General features: G+C 44.0%; 1 protein-coding gene across 1 annotated transcript in view; it reads left to right on the top strand.

Annotated features, from left to right (window-relative positions):
• The first annotated feature begins 516 nt into the window (after positions 1 to 516).
• LOC126125798 (short transient receptor potential channel 4-like) overlaps positions 517 to 16,475 on the top strand; it is a 282,592-nt gene continuing 266,633 nt past the window's right edge. The window contains exons 1-2 of the mRNA XM_049915137.1: positions 517 to 717; positions 14,553 to 14,881. Coding sequence (XP_049771094.1) covers positions 517 to 717; positions 14,553 to 14,881 — 530 coding nt within the window. The remainder of the gene's footprint in view (positions 718 to 14,552; positions 14,882 to 16,475) is intronic.

Here is a 16,475-nt window from a genome sequence, read left to right as displayed (position 1 = left end):
CGAGCTACGTCTTGCATTCCTGGTTCCTACTACCCAACAGCGTATTGATGAGCTCGCCATCACCTTTTATGGCAACAAAAGAAACTACGCAGCTGCTGTTATAGTCTTAGAGGTTCTAATATGTGTACCACAGGGGTCTGTATCTACCCTGACGAAAGTCGAAATACGGATTGGCACACCGAATTCCATTAGGCATAAATACATACTCTCGGTATGCGTCCCTAAATTGTGCAATCAACTGTTGAAGATTTGGTTTGTAATACCAAAGTTCTTCTAAGACTATAACAGCAGCTGCGTAGTTTATTTTGTTGCCATAAAAGGTTCGAGTACGGCAAAATGGGGTCCCAAGAGAAATGTGACGATCTTGCAAAGAACTTTAGTAGACTTGAACATTACGATATATCTGATGAATTTAAATTTTTTTCTAAAAAAAAATATATATAACGATGTCTTCACAAGGTGCTTCAACGATTTCATTAAGCATTTTTCCATTGATGAAGATTTACACTGGCCACGATGGAACTCGGAATTTCCTGGTACGTGGTTGTGGTCTGTTTGCAGCGAGCTGCAGACGAGCCGCGCCGGAGTATCATACTGCCGTCCCTAGAGCAGAGTGAGCGCGAGTTCTTCAATCTGATCGACGCGGGCGATGTCGGAGCTGTGCAGCAATTCCTGCGCAGTCAGTCTGGATTTAACATCAACTGCAAGAACTTCCAGGTATGTTCAGTGGCCGCTGTCTCTTAGCCTTCAGAAATAACTTTCTGCTTCACTACTGTAGTTCGTATCAGCACTGCCATAGGCTGTATAGATGCATTGCATTGCACTAAGTGAGGAAAGTTATTACGACAGCCACAGAAACTATAGTCGAGGATTGTTCGTGTCGATTTTAGACGTGAATGTCAGCGATCTTGTTCAGAATTTGCAAACTGAGAATTTATGCATTTAGTGTACCTAGTTTCTCAGTTTTGGAGCTAATGACATCGTCTTTATCTTTGTGACCCTGTCGTCTTGGTGTAAATTACATTTCTAATCAGAATTTATTGAAGGGCCCCTTAAGCCATTCACGATAGGAAAGACATCGTCCTTCCGCCTGGATCCAAATAATAGCAGTATTGTAATAGGGCTCAGAGACTTGAGAAAAGTCACCGACCAAGAATCAAGAAGAGATTAATTAGAAGCATATTACTCGTGAGGCAATACTGACCCTACGACTTATCTTAGAAGCTAGATTAAGGAAAGGCAAACCTACGTTTCTAGCATTTGTAGACTTAGAGAAAGCTTTTCACAATGTTGACTGGAATACTCTCTTTCAAATTCTGAAGGTGGCAGAAGTAAAATACAGGGAGCGAAAGGCTATTTACAATTTTTACAGAAACCAGATGGCAGTTATAAGAATCGAGGGACATGAAAGGGAACCAGTGGTTGGGAAGGGAGTGAGACAGGGTTGTAGCCTGTCCCCGATGTTATTCGATCTGTATATTGAGCAAGCAGTAAAGGAAACAAAAGAAAAATTCGGAGTAGGAATTAAAATCCATGGAGAAGAAATAAAAACTTTGAGGTTCGCTGATGACATTGTAATTCTGTCAGAGACAGCAAAGGACCTGGTAGAACAGTTGAACGGAATGGACAGTTTCTTTAAAGGAGGGTATAAGATGAACATCAACAAAAGCAAAACGAGGATAATGGAATGTAGTCGAATTAAATGCTGAGGGAATTAGATTAGGAAATGAGACACTTCAAGTAGTAAAGGAGTTTTGCTATTTGGGGAGCAAAATAACTGATGTTGGTCGAAGTAGAGAGGATATAAAATGTAGACTGGCAATGGCAAGGAAAGCGTTTCTGAAGAAGAAAAATTTGTTAACATCGAGTATAGATTTAAATGCTAGGAAGTCGTTTCTGAAAGTATTTGTATGGAGTGTAGCCAAGTATGGAAGTGAAACGTGGACGATAAATAGTTTGGACAAGAAGAGAATAGAAGCTTTCGAAATGGGGTGCTATAGAACAATGCTGAAGATTAGATAGGTAGATCACATAACTAATGGGGAGGTATTGAATAGAATTGGGGAGAAGAGGAGTTTGTGGCACAACTTGACTAAAAGAAGTGATCGGTTGGTAGGACATGTTCTGAGGCATCAAGGGATCACCACTTTAGTATTGGAGGGCAGCGTGGGGGGTAAACATTGTAAAGGGAGACCAAGAGATGAATACACTAAGCAGATACAGAAGGATGTAGGTTGCAGTAGGTACTGGGATATGAAGAAGCTTGCACAGGATAGAGTAGCATGGAGAGCTGCATCAAACCAGTCTCAGGACTGAAGACCGCAACAACAACAACAACATATTATTAAGAAAATCCACTTCTATTATCTACTGATAATTTATTCGACCCAAGCATCGAGGCCAACAACATACCATTCAGCTTCATTCCCGTACACACTCATTCTGCTGAGTGAGGTGACGCTGTAGCTGAAATATTCGACTCATATTCCGGAGACAATCGCACTTCCAGCCATCGTTAATTAGGATTTCAATTGTTCCACTGAATGAATTAAGATAAATGCAGGGCTGGTTCCTTCGAAAAGAAACGACCAGTTTCCTTCCCCATCCTCGACAAATCTGGGTCTAATAAACACATCATGGACGGGACTTTAAATCTTATTCTTGCTTCCCCTTGCAGTCGTTCTCTAATACACATCTTGAAGAGTATTGTCGCATTTTCTACAAATCACTTACTTGTCCGTGCTGCACACACTGCTCAGTTATGTAAAGCGTAAACGGAATCTCTCTACAGTACTATTGTACTATTGTACAACATATACATGTACAATAACGAATACAAGATAAAAAATTAAATATACGTCAGTTTTATTTTAGTCCTCAACCATCATGTGTGGTGGTCTATTATCTTCATGCACCAGGTAAACTTCCAGTCAACAATACTCTAGAAACTCTGTTTGTCAGAGCAAATAAAATTTCTTCTTGACTTTGTTTTCCCTCTTCATTCCAAATTAGCATTATTATCCGCCTCATATGGAAGAAATGCTTTATTCTTCTCCACGATTTTTGTTGTTTTTTATGGAACAAACTAATGCTACAGTGTTCATCTTTGCCATTGTAGTATATGAGGGGCCACTTAATCTGTCAATTGCAAAATGTATGCACTTCGCATGTTTAGTTTCATACATGAGCCGATTTCCGGTATTTCCTTAGCGTCCCAGTAAATTCCTATTTGTGACATAAATTCGCTTTGAAAACCTAGTTCCTAAAGTTTTTCGTGTTGTACCAAGAATCATGACTGCTTTTTCTTTATATGTATACAGTATTTTCTAACTGTCGTGAAAAACGTATTTCGTATTATGCCATTGGTTTAATTTCGTTCAAAAATCAGTAACACCAAATTGCAGTTTATATCTGTGTGAATAAGGGTATAACATTAAGAATTTTCGGACGTTACGAGTTTCATGCTTAATATATTTTCTGTGACGTATTTTATAACTATCTAATGGTGTTCCATTTAGTTTTCCCTTTCAGCAGCACTGTATCTTGTCTGCATTTGTCGTTAATTTCAACTATTTTGGTGTTTGTTACGTTGAGTTTGTTAGTGTCCATACCTCAAAAAGTGCCAAGTAACTTCAGCGAATCAGTGAATTTTATAACTTGTTTCTCCATTCTCCTGACAGAAATCTCTTTGTTGGCGGCTAATCGCTACCGTTCTTAAAGGCACTTGTAATTCTTGTAGCATAACAGACACAGAAATTGAAACAGAATCAGCAAGCTTGTTTAAAGTTAAGTGCTTACTGTTCTGTAAAACTGCGGCAACCGCAATTCAGCCTCATTGTGAACGCTGTTGTCAGGCAGGGACAAGTTGGCTGCTTTTCATAAGAAGCTGTAAATCGCCCTGATTGTTGTCACACGATTGAAAGCTGTTACGAATTGCGTGTTCAGAGAGTTACTATAGCAAATCCCTTCTGGATAAATTTTATCCCACTACTTAACTAATTAATTAATTAGTGTGACATAAGGAGGGTTCCTGCTGTGTCACATTACTCTGCTACATATGCCAACGGCCCAACCTGTTCCTGCGAATTGTTGCATGTGAAGGACTACGTTGACTAACTCGTGAAGAGAAAGTCCAGCATACTTGCCAGTTTCCTAACTGACTGCCTAAAGATTTACTTACCACGTGTCTTGTAAAGTTGTCTCGATGTCCCAACTGGGCTTCTTTCCGCCGGTCGTGGCTACGTACGAGCATACAGTCGACTGTGAATAATGAAATGGCAAGCAGGAAAATCTCAGCGCTATTATCATCAAAGTCTCGAAATAATGGGATGCCACCTTGTGTTTTAATAGAAAAATCAAGGAAAAAACAAGCTTTAGGGACAGTCTCGTTCGCGAATTCTAGCCATCACATATCGAGCACCATTTCAAGTTCATAAAATTGTCTTCCCACAAATGTAATGACACTTTGAAGTCTGACACTCGCGAATTTGCATATAAACGATTTCCGAGGCACTTCTAAACTCACTAACTCACTTTTACACCAAAACATATTCAGTCAACTGCACATATGTGGTACCTCTCCAGAAATTAGTTCGAGGCTGCCTAGTGAGCTAGGTTCAGGGTTTCACAACTAACTGCATAGGGCGTGTTCTTGACTGGTCTGTCTAATCGGACAATGACTGACAGTCTTAAATAAAATTGTAATTAAAAGATAACCTTTATTTCGAAGGTAATGATATGGTGACCAGGATGCTGTCAGTGTGGATAATGTCAATAGTCTATTTGGGGTCGTATGTAAACATTGAAACAGTTAACATAATGACACAAAATTTTGCGTTTGCAGCCAAGCCTAGCAGTGTGAATCGCCGGATTCTCTGTCTGCTCCAGTATGACACGGATCCTTCTCATGTCTCCGTTCTCATGCTCCGTGACCATCTGTGGTTTTATGGGATGGAGATTGGTACCGATCCTGACTGCTTACTGCTGTATAGCATCTTAAGCCTTTTTTACACCGTATGATGAAATTTAGTGACATGTGGGTCGACATGGGCATATAAATACCACACTGCCAAGAGGCGTGTACCATAGATAGCAAAGGTACCTCAAGTTCCATCCTATACCCTGGATACTTTTTCCTCTGTGGGAAGAACAGAATCTATCACCAGTCAGCCATTCGACTGTGAGTGTTATATTAGTAGTAGGTCTACAGACCCCGTACATGGGAGGCAGTGGTAAGGGGGAACTCAGGCTATTGCTCCCATCCCACTGGATAATAACTACACTGAACAGCCAAAACTTACGACTACTGCCCACAGCGACGTTGGATTCCATCTGGTGGCGTTGCGGGCACTTGCAGCGGTAACAAAAGCTTGTAACCGGAGCAGACAGGACGGGGGATCACACAGGCCAAGATATGGGCTGCAAATGGGAAAATACATTGAGATAAGCGACTTTGACAATGGTCGGATTATTATTATGCAGAGCCTGTGAACGAGTATCTCAAAAACAGTGAACCTGGTCAAATTTCCAACTCTTTCGAGGTAGAAGGACAGTGAAGCAAACACTAGGCGCTAAATGGTTTGTTGGTCGTACACGACTCTTCACAGAAAGTGCATTTCGGGGGCCTGTCTGCTGTGTAAAGTGGGATAGATGATCTGTGGCATCTTTGTCGAAAGAGCACAATGCTGGTCTATACACAAGTGTTCCAGAGCACACCGTTCATCGTACGTTGTTGAACATTGAGCACCGCAGTAAACCCCCTCTACGTATTCATATGTTGACCCCACGACATCGTCAACTACATCGCAGTGGGCACGGGACCATTAGGATTCGACCGTCGATCAAAGGAAAAGTGTCAGCTCTTCGAGTGAATCACATTTTTGCTACACTGGGTGTCAACGGTCGTCTACACAAACGCCGTCATCGAGGTGAAGAGCGGCTCGACACGTTCAGCACGCCACGGACGCACTCTGCTGTGAGCAGTATTATGCTGTGGGAGACATTCTCCTGCGTTGCATGGGACCTATGGTAGTAATCGAAGACACGCTGACTGCTGCGACCCACCTGCATCCTTTCATGCTTGATGTCTTCCCCGACAGCGATGTCATCTTCCAGCAGTATAATTGTCCGTGTCTCGAAGCCCAAACCGTGCTACACTGGTTTGAGGAGCTTTATAGTGAACTCACGTTGATGTTTCGGCGCCCAAATTCGCCCATAGAAATCCCATAGAGCTCGTTTGGGTCGCTATCGAGCGTCATCACAGCTTACCGAAATCAGCGGCCCGTTTTTTATGTGAATTACATGATCCGTGCATAGACATCTAATGCCACAAACCTCCAGAAAGCCACCAACAAACTGTCTGATCCATGATACGCAGAATCAGTGAGGTATTTCGTTCCAAAGGCAGACAAACAAGCTATTAAGCACATGGTCGTAATGTCTCGACTCATCAGTGTATGATGTGCTACCTTTCACCGAAACTAAAACTGAGCCAGTGAGACTCACTTCACTTTTTGGAAACCTGCTATATCCCCCGTCAGGTGAAAGTAACCGTACAATGGCAGCGGTCCGCCAATCGTCAACAGTTGAAATATGTGACGAATAAAGGTACCCCTTAGGGTAATGACAGCAAGGAACGGTAACGACCACCGTAAGCGCTTAGTGCATACGTCCTGAAGCCTGATTCAACACACTAATGAGGCTGTTCCGGCAGCCACTGAGGTAACAGAGCGTGCTGTTTGGAAGAAACCTGTTGTCTGGACTCCAAGGTCAAGCTCGGGTCATTCCAGCGACTGACAAAGAATATTGAAAAGACCGTCCTTAGTCATGGAATTTCAAAGAAGTTCAAATTTTGCAGCATTGTCCCTAGAACTGAGTCGAGTGGAGGCATGAACCAGTGACTTCAAAGGTCATGTGATAAGTTAGTCTGCGGCATCCTAGACTTGCCACATAGTGTTCACAACTGTAGGGTCTCCTACACATCATAGGCTGCTGCCCAGACAGCTGATTGTATATAGGGTGCACTTAAGGATTTTGTAGATTAGATGAGTCTCCATCCACTCTACATTATGATAGCTGTAGCAGACCCTGTAGTATTAGCGCAAGGTCAAAAGAAATGCCGTCCTCAGACGAGGTTGCTAAAATCCTGGTGATCAATTGCCGTAACAACAAACCACCAGAGTTTGAAAGGTTCCGAAAAGCCAGTGGAGCTCACACAACACTAGGTACCGAAAGCTCGTTAAAAACTGAAATTGATAGTAGTGAATTTTTGGGGTAAATCTAAGTGTATATCGAAAGAATAGGCTAACCGGAAGCGTAGGTGATGTTCAAGATGTTCAAAGTGTGTGAAATCCTAAGGAAACAAACAGCTTAGGTCATCGGTCCCTAAACTTACACACTACTGAAACTAACTTAAACTAACTTATGCTAAAAACAACACATCACCCATGCCCGAGGGAGAACTCGAAACTCCGTCGGGAGGGGCCGAGCAACCCGTGACATGGCGCCTCAAACAGCGCGGCCACTACGCGCGGCGGTGTAGGTAATCTCTTTCTCACAATGGACAAGAAACTCCAAAGCATCGAGATATTTTTGCATTGTAATATGTGTATACCACATTTTTCTTGGTATTCTCTGTAGTATTCGTATAAACGGTTTCATTCCACTTAACGTGATACCTCGTAGACGACGAAAATATTTTTATCCAGCAGTTTATTAACCAATACAGCCTTACAATTATATTCTTAATGTTTATATCCCAAGGTGTTTGTTTGCCTGTAAGAGTTATTATTATTATTATTATTATTATTATTATTATTATTATTATTATTATTTACTGTATTGCAACCTTCACAGCCGAAGTCATACATATTTCATTGTTAACTGCTAAATAATAAATTAATATATCCCAGCTACACAGATTTTCGTTACAACACCAGCCCAAAACCAGCTCAGAGGTTTCCGCGTGACCCAACTATCTGTGTTCCAGCTGTGAACTCTTCTGTTGTTGGATTTTATTCATATCTCCAGTCGAGAAGAGGCTGTGATATGGTCGTGGACGGGCTGTTTGAGTGACATGAAGTGGGTGTCATGTGGAAGTAGATCGTTGGGTCTCTCCTAGTAGGCTGCCTCTTGTTTCTAATTGGGGTGGTGCATTGCTAGTCAAGTAAGAAACGTTCTTAGTTGGGGTTCGTGGTAGGCAGTCAGCTGTCAGTTAGTAGCTTCTATTTTGAGCGCAGTCGACTCTTGGTGCATGCTGTCTATACCACACGGGATGGCATACTCCTAGTGAAGAAACACATTGCTAAGGTTGTAGTTTTGACAACGGATGGTTCGACCCCCAAATTTGTACTCGTTACTTCCCAAACTATGTTATTCACCTTCACTGATACTGATGTTGCAAAAATGTTTCTGAAAAGTTAGAATTTTACTAGGTTCCACTTCCGAGTAAGTTGAGTTGGTACAGTGCTCGTCAAGAGATTGTCAGTTTCCTTGAGGCTTGCTGATTGCAAACTTGACAACGCAAATCGTTGATTTAGTACGATTTGGATCGAATTGGTTTAGCTACATAGTACCGATTCAAGCTTTCAAGTAAAATGAAATTATCGTATGGCATTTATTGGCCGGGATATCCCCTTCGGGGTTAAGACCATTTTTTTTAATAGGAGGTGGAGCCCCTCCACGCCCACACCGGCCTGATGGCCAACTCAAAAGGTCTACTGCCATCTCTGCATAAGGGTTAGTTTTCACTAAAGTGAGGTGTCGCAGGGTGTGGGTGCTGCGATGTTTGCGTACGTCTGGTTAAGGTTAATACGCGCTTACCTAGAGATAGATTGGTCGAATGTCGAACGAAGGGTAGCGGTTTGAAGGGCGGAGGAAAAAAAAGTGCCAAGGCAAGAGCCAAGGGAAAAAAAACCTCTGCGATAGTTAGGTCGGGTAGAAAGAACAGTAGCGGATGTCTTACTGCCTGCGACAGTTCATGCAAGGGTAGGTTTTGTTAGTAGTGGGTACCATGCATGTCGATGCCTTTGACGTTGTGCGGTGCTGTTATTCGGTGGATGCCGGTGTTGATCTCTCGGTCAGCGCCAGCATACCTGTAACAGTTAGGTTATCATTGTTTTGTGTCCGATAGGTCATATATCAGATGCACAGTGTGGAGTGACGTTGGCGATTTGTGCGTCACGGGGCAAGCTCGTCGGTTTCCCTGCTGTAGCTTGTTGGTCGACTTTAATAGCAGCTGGCATATCCAATCAACGTTGCTGATATGCAGGGGCTTGCCGACGTTTGTCGCTCGTTGGTTATGTTAGCTTGGCATATGTGGTTATGCCCTAGCTAGTAGTGTCTTTGGCCGCTTATCCTTCCACCTATGGTTGTGATCACTTTGGGGTTCAGCTGCCGTATTGCAAGTCTTTTTAATTGATGCCACTTCGGCGACTTGCGTGTCAATGATGATGAAAATAGTTCGGCGACTTGCGTGTCAATGATGGACACAACAACCAGTCCCCTGCCGGGAATCGAACCCGGGCCCCCTTGCGTGGTAGGCGGTAACGGTACCGCTACGGAGGCGGACAGCTTTCAAGTATTTCCATTTGTGTGGACATTAAAGCTGTAGCGGTTATTTTCGAAGTATGTGATTTCTATCACTGCGCGCCATCTTGATGTTAGAACAATGTTTCTGGAACGTTATTACTCCAACTAAGGTAACTCCCAAGTAAGTGGGATTGACACTGTGCTACAGTATAGCACGTAACCATGAGATTACGATCATCTTCCAGGTTTGGCGGTTGGAAAACCATTGTTTCAGCCCCCACCTCCGTAGCCAGGGTTGCAAAGGCACGCCATACAGAAGCGCATGACTCAGAGGTAGCCAGTTCTAAACTTATTGTTAGTGTCAGAAGAAGTGTCTATCGCCAGTATTTGGCCGACAAACGGAGAAACGGTGGGGTAAAATTCCTTATTGCTGGACATTGAGCCAATATCCGGTTTAAATTTCAAACCTCTCCGCTGTGTCTCATGTACTGAGGCTATACGGCACTGTCGAATGAGGTCGTTAAGCTCGGTAACAACCTTGGTTTTATTTTGGAGGAGTAGGCTATATTTTCGCGAAGAGTTGCGCTCTCTCTCTTCTCTCGACTACATAAACTACAAACATTACACCACGTTATACATACAGCCATTAGGCCTGTTTCACACTTGGACACTGGTGACAGTCACCAGCGTCGGTCACCGACAGAGATACATTCGTTTGAACTGGAGCATTCACACCGGGACACTACACTGTCTCACGGAGCCACTGTGACCCAGCAGTGACTCACCCTCGCCACATGTGACGGACAAGGTCACTGTCTTGACAGCAGTCACCGCCCGACATGCATTACTTTGCATTGAAGTGTCTGCACTGGGACACAGATCACAGACACAGCGCTGCAGGTTTGCTAAGCGACAGGCAGTCATTTCTGAGACAGAGACGCGGAACATTCATTGTACATTATACTGTACATATTCTAGCCATGAGTTTAGATTTGATTAACACGGAAGATTTTATAAGTGAAGTAGAAAGTCGTCCTGCTATTTGGGATGCGAAAAGCGGTGACTGTAGTAACAAAGTAATGAAAACGAATGCGTGGCAAGAAATTATAACGGAGTTTGTGCCTGACTTCAATGAGAAGAGTATGGATGGAAAAAACAAAATTGATAAGTTGTATGTTTTTTTTTTTCAAATTTAGCACCTTATTTTTCGGATCATGAAACGCTAGCGAAATTTAGTTGCTACCCCTGTGCGAGTCCATTTCACTAACTAATCAGTTGGCAATACCTGCGGTGTAGGACACCAGTGATCCAGGAGTGTTCACCAGAGTCACCGGTGACCATCACTGGCGACCGTCACCAGCGTCCCAGTGTGAAACGGGCCTTACAGTTACCTATGCTCAACAGATAAACACAGGAAACAATTCAACTGTCCATTGTGCATCGATGAAGAAAATCCATTCCGATCAGGCTTCTGAACTTACACATTGAGTCTATAAGCCAACAGTACCATGACTCTTTCTATTTCTGTATTAAGTGGATTAGAATTAGGTTGACTTTCTACATAATGCTGGTCCAAAATTTCAAATGTGTACACGGTCTTTTGTTGAATCTCCATAAATCATGGACATAGGCTTAGCGTACACTACCTGATCAAAAGTGTTCGGACGTTAACGTAGGGTGTGTCCACTCTTCTGAAGACACTTCCAATGAGATGTTTGAATATCTGTGGAGGAGACACTTTTATTGAGGTGCCTGACTATCTGTGGATGAAAAGCAGCCAACTCTTCCTAAAGAGCTGAAATCAGAGCTCCACTGGTTCCATGTTGGGACTCTGGGCAAGCCAGTCCATTCCAGAAATGCTGTTGTCCACAAGCTATTGCGTCGGACACGCTTCTCTATGACAGGATGGGCTGTCATGCTGATACAATCGTTGTCCTCGAACTGTTCTTCTGCTATAAGCAGTGCTCGATGCTGTAAAATCTTTACATACCCTTCCGCATTTAACGTATTCTTAGGCGTAATAAGGGGACCACAACCAAACCAAGAAAAATATTCCCATACTGCAACACGATCTTCTCGTTACTTCACTGTTTGCTCTACAACTTGATGGCAGTTAATTTCTTCAGTCACCCTGTAACCTCCCAACAGTAAAAAATATAATTATAATATATAACATTCGCGTTTAGTGTAACCTCCCAGGAGTAAAAAAATAATGTGCACAGTGTATTATTCCGTAACCTCGCAATAATAACTTGAATAAACTCCCAATAAAAAATGTGACTCATATATAACCTTTCAATAATTAACTGACTGTGAATCTAAACTGGTACATTTTGGACGTCAGTAGTGCTGCGTCATGGCCCTGAAAGATAATTCTGAATAAATTGAAAATTCTTACCTCAATGAAGTCGCCGGATAACGCGTATATATCTGTTCCTATAAGAAATTTTTCTGGTACAGCCCAGTGCAATGCTGGCCGCTAAATTTGTCACGTATAAAAGGAAACAACTGATTTTTCTTTATAATAATCAGAATGACCATGGATTGGAGAAATTAGTAAATTCTTTAAATCGAGATGAATGATTGCCAAAAGTTAATTTTTATAAGAAAGATTATTATTAAGAGACTTTTTAAAACATTTACATGGGACTTGATATAACAATAGTACATATGCGCGAGGCTGCTTTTACCTTATACTACAACGCTCAGGCACCGCCATCGCTCCCCACGACCGGCCCAGCCAACTCCATACACACGACTGCTAGCTACGTCTTACTCCTACTGCTACACAGTTCCTACTGCATACAACACTGCTCTCTGGTCTGAGATTCTCTTATAGCTTACATATCGCAGGCAGCGTGTGAGCAATCCATCGAAATTACATCTGCTCGAGTGCGATAGCAATAAATTCTTTAGTCATGGACCTCTTACAACCTCCTTAACCCAAACCCTTCCCTCGGATTGCCACAGGGTATAGCTTGATTCATCACTCCGAATCACTCGTTTCTAGTTGTCCACTGTCCAGCGGTGTCACTCTTTACACCACCTCAAGTGTCGCTTAGCATCGACTACAGAAATGTGAATCTGCTCGACCATCCTGTTTAACTTCTTAGACACAGTCATTGTGCTAGCAGGACTGCAATTTTTTTCAACCACCCTCCTCAGTGCTTGATCTCTGGCCATCGGTACATTAAGACAGCCTGATCTTCTTTAGCTGTGGCTTCCCACTTCATAATCACACCACTAATAGCCGACTTGTGAAGCTTTAACAGGGTTGAAATGTTCCTGGTGGATCTGTTACTGAGGTGAAGTCCAATGTCTAGTGCACGTACGAGGTCACTGAACTCTCTTGATCGGCGAATTCTATTATTGGTGCTTCCCTACCGACAAAACAAAAACACTCAGCCTCCTTTTATACAGGGTGTTACAAAAAGGTACGGCCAAACTTTCAGGAAACATTCCTCACACACAAAGAAAGAAAATATGTTGTGTGGACATGTGTCCGGAAACGCTTACTTTCCATGTTAGAGCTCATTTTATTACTTCTCTCTACATGTTCAAAAGTCCTCCGTTAGCGAGGATACATGCATCCACCCTCCGTCGCATGGAATCCCTGATGCGCTGATGCAGCCCTGGAGAATGGCGTATTGCATCACAGCCGTCCACAATACGAGCACGAAGAGTCTCTACATTTGGTAACGGGGTTGCGTAGACAAGAGCTTTCAAATGCCCCCATAAATGAAAGTCAAGAGGGTTGAGGTCAGGAGAGCGTGGAGGGCATGGAATTGGTCCGCCTCTACCAATCCATCGCTCACCGAATCTGTTGTTGAGAAGCGTACGAACACTTCGACTGAAATGTGCAGGAGCTCCATCGTGCATGAACCACATGTTGTGTCGTACTTGTAAAGGCACATGTTCTAGCAGCACAGGTAGAGGTATGAAATCATGATAACGTGCTCAATTGAGCGTAGGTGGAAGAACTTGGGGCCCAATCAAAACATCACCAACAATGCCTGCCCAAACGTTCACAGAAAATCTCGTCAGCCCACACATGTTGATTGTGAAAATTTACAATGTGATCACGTTGGAATGAAGCCTCATCCTAAAAGAGAACATTTGCACTTAATGAGGATTGACACATTGTTGGATGAACCATTCGCAGAAGTGTACCCGTGGAGGCCAATCAGCTGCTGATAGTGCCTGCACACGCTGTACATGGTAACTGGTTCTCCCGTAGCACTCTCCATACAATGACGTGGTCAACGTTACCTTGTACAGCAGCAACTTCTCTGACGCTGACATTAGGGTTATCGTCAACTGCACGAAGAATTACCTCGTCCATTGCAGGTGTCCTCGCCGTTCTAGGCCTTTCCCAGTCGCGAGTGATAGGCTGGAATGTTCCGTGCTCCCTAAGACGCCGATCAATTGCTTCGAACGTCTTCCTGTCGGGACACCTTCGTTCTGGAAATCTGTCTCGATACAAACATATCGCCCCACGGCTATTGTCCCGTGCTAATCCATACATCAAATGGGCATCTGCCAACTCCGCATTTGTAAACAGTGCACTGACTGCAAAACCACGTTCGTGATGAACACTAACCCGTTGATGCTACGTACTGATGTGCTTGATGCTAGTACCGTAGAGCAATGAGTCGCATGTCAACACAAGCACCGAAGTCAACATTACCTTCCTTCAATTGGGCCAACTGGCGGTGAATCGAGGAAGTACAGTACATACTGACGAAACTAAAATGAGCTCTAACATGGAAATTAAGCGTTTCCGGACACATGTCCACTTAACATCTTTTCTTTATTTGTGTGTGAGGAATGTTTCCTGAAAGTTTGGCCGTACCTTTTTGTAACACCCTGTATAGGCGGTTCCACATCTCGTGATGTCTAGTGCTCAATTCTGAGTTCCATAGCGGTGTCTGGAAACTTTTGATCAGATAATGCGAGTGTTAAATAGGGTAGTGGCGAGCACCTGTAACAATGAGCACCTACTGATTCTTATACCTGGCGGACAGGGGACGACGGCGCTGCACAAAGCTGTGGAGAGCGGCTCGGTGGAGCTGACGGAGGCGCTGCTCTCACACGGCGCAAACGTGGGGGACTGCCTGCTACATGCGGTGCGCTCCAACCGACCACGGATTCTGGACGTGCTGCTCAAGCACATAGACAACCCGGACCTGGAGCAGGCAGGTTGCCTGGACAGCCCCAACTTCCCGGAAAACATGACGCCGCTCATGCTGGCCGCCCAGTGCGGTCACTACGAGCTCATCGAGATGCTGCTGGAGCGCGGACACCGCTTGGAGCCCCCGCACCCACCAGACTGCTACTGCGAGGAGGTCTGCCAGTGAGTGCACCTCACCCGCTCACTAATCGATCCAGTTCCAATTTCTGTCCACTGCAGTAAATGTTTAAACACACTGAACAAACCCCAGGATACATCACACCTCTAGAATTAACAATGGCTTCAATTCTGGGAGGATCAGAGTCCAAAGTCCACAGTCTCCTTCAGGTGTGCCATCTCCAGCTGAAGCGACACATCGACGATTAGATCCCGCAAAAATACCAAATGGCGGGGATGTTCGTAGCTTCGTTTCACCCACTTTCCAAATAGTCCCACAATTTTTTATCCGATTAAGATCGGTTGATTTAGCGAGTTAGTAGTAGTGTTCGCCAGACCAGGTATGTATGCATGCAGCCCTCTGAACACAGGTGATGTCACGTTGGAGGGCGAGAGTGTACATAGCACACTCATGGTGAAAATGTAGAAAAAAGCGCAATACTTGGTCACCGAGATTGTTGAAATAAATACACTATATGATACAAAGTATCTGGACACCTGGCTGAATATGACTTACAGGTTCGTGGCGCCCTCAATCGGTAATGCTGGAATTCAATGTGGTGTTGGCGCACCCTTAGCCTTGATGACAGCTTCTACTCTCGTTGGCATACGTTCACTCAGGTGCTGGAAAGTTTCTTGGGAATGGCAGCCCATTCTTCACGGAGCGCTGCATTGAGAAGAGGTATCGATGTCGGTCGGTGAGGCCTAGCAAAAAGTAGCGTTCTAAAACATCCCAAAGGTGTTCTATAGGATTCAGGTCAGGACTCTGTGCAGGCCAGTCAATTACAGTGAAGTTATTGTCGTGTAAACACTCTGCCACAGGCCGTGTATTATGAACAGGTGCTCAATCGTGTTGAAAGATGCAATCGCCATCCCCGAATTGCTCTTCAACAGTCGGAAGCAATAAGATTCTTAAAACATCAAGGTAGGCCTGTGTTGCGATAGTGCCACGCAAAACAACAAGGAGTGCATGCCCCCTCCATGAAAAACACGATTGCACCATAACACCACCACCGCCGCCGAATTTTACTGTTGGTACTACACACGCTGGCAGATGACATTCACTGCGCATTCGACATACCCACAGCCTGCCATTGGATCACCACATTGTGTACCGTGATTCGTCACTCCACACAACGTTTTTCCACTGTTCAATCGTCCCATTTTCACGCTCCTTGCACCAAGGGAGGCGTAGTTTGGCATTTACCGGCGTGATGTGTGGCTTATGAGCAGCCGCTCGAAAATGAAATACAACTTTTCTCACCCCCCGGCTAACTGTCATAGTACCTGTAGTGGATCCTGATGCAGTATGGAATTCCTGTGAGATGGTCTGGATAGGTGTCTCCCTATGACACATTACGACTCTCTTCAACTGTCAGTTAACAGACAAGGTCGGCCTGTACGCTTTTGTGCTGTACGTGTCCCTTCAGGTTTCCACTTCACTATCACGTCGGAAACAATGGACCTAGGGATGTTTAGGAGTGTGGAACTCTCGCCTACAGACGTATGACACAAATGACACCGGATCACCTGACCACGTTCGAAGTCCGTGAGTTCCGCAGAGCGCCACATTGTGCTCTCTCAAAATGTCTAATGACTA

This window comes from Schistocerca cancellata, chromosome 1 (genome assembly GCF_023864275.1).
Source record: "Schistocerca cancellata isolate TAMUIC-IGC-003103 chromosome 1, iqSchCanc2.1, whole genome shotgun sequence".
Lineage (NCBI taxonomy): Eukaryota > Metazoa > Arthropoda > Insecta > Orthoptera > Acrididae > Schistocerca > Schistocerca cancellata.
Note: the sequence above shows the minus strand (reverse complement) of the source record. Positions and strands in the feature narration are given on the sequence as shown.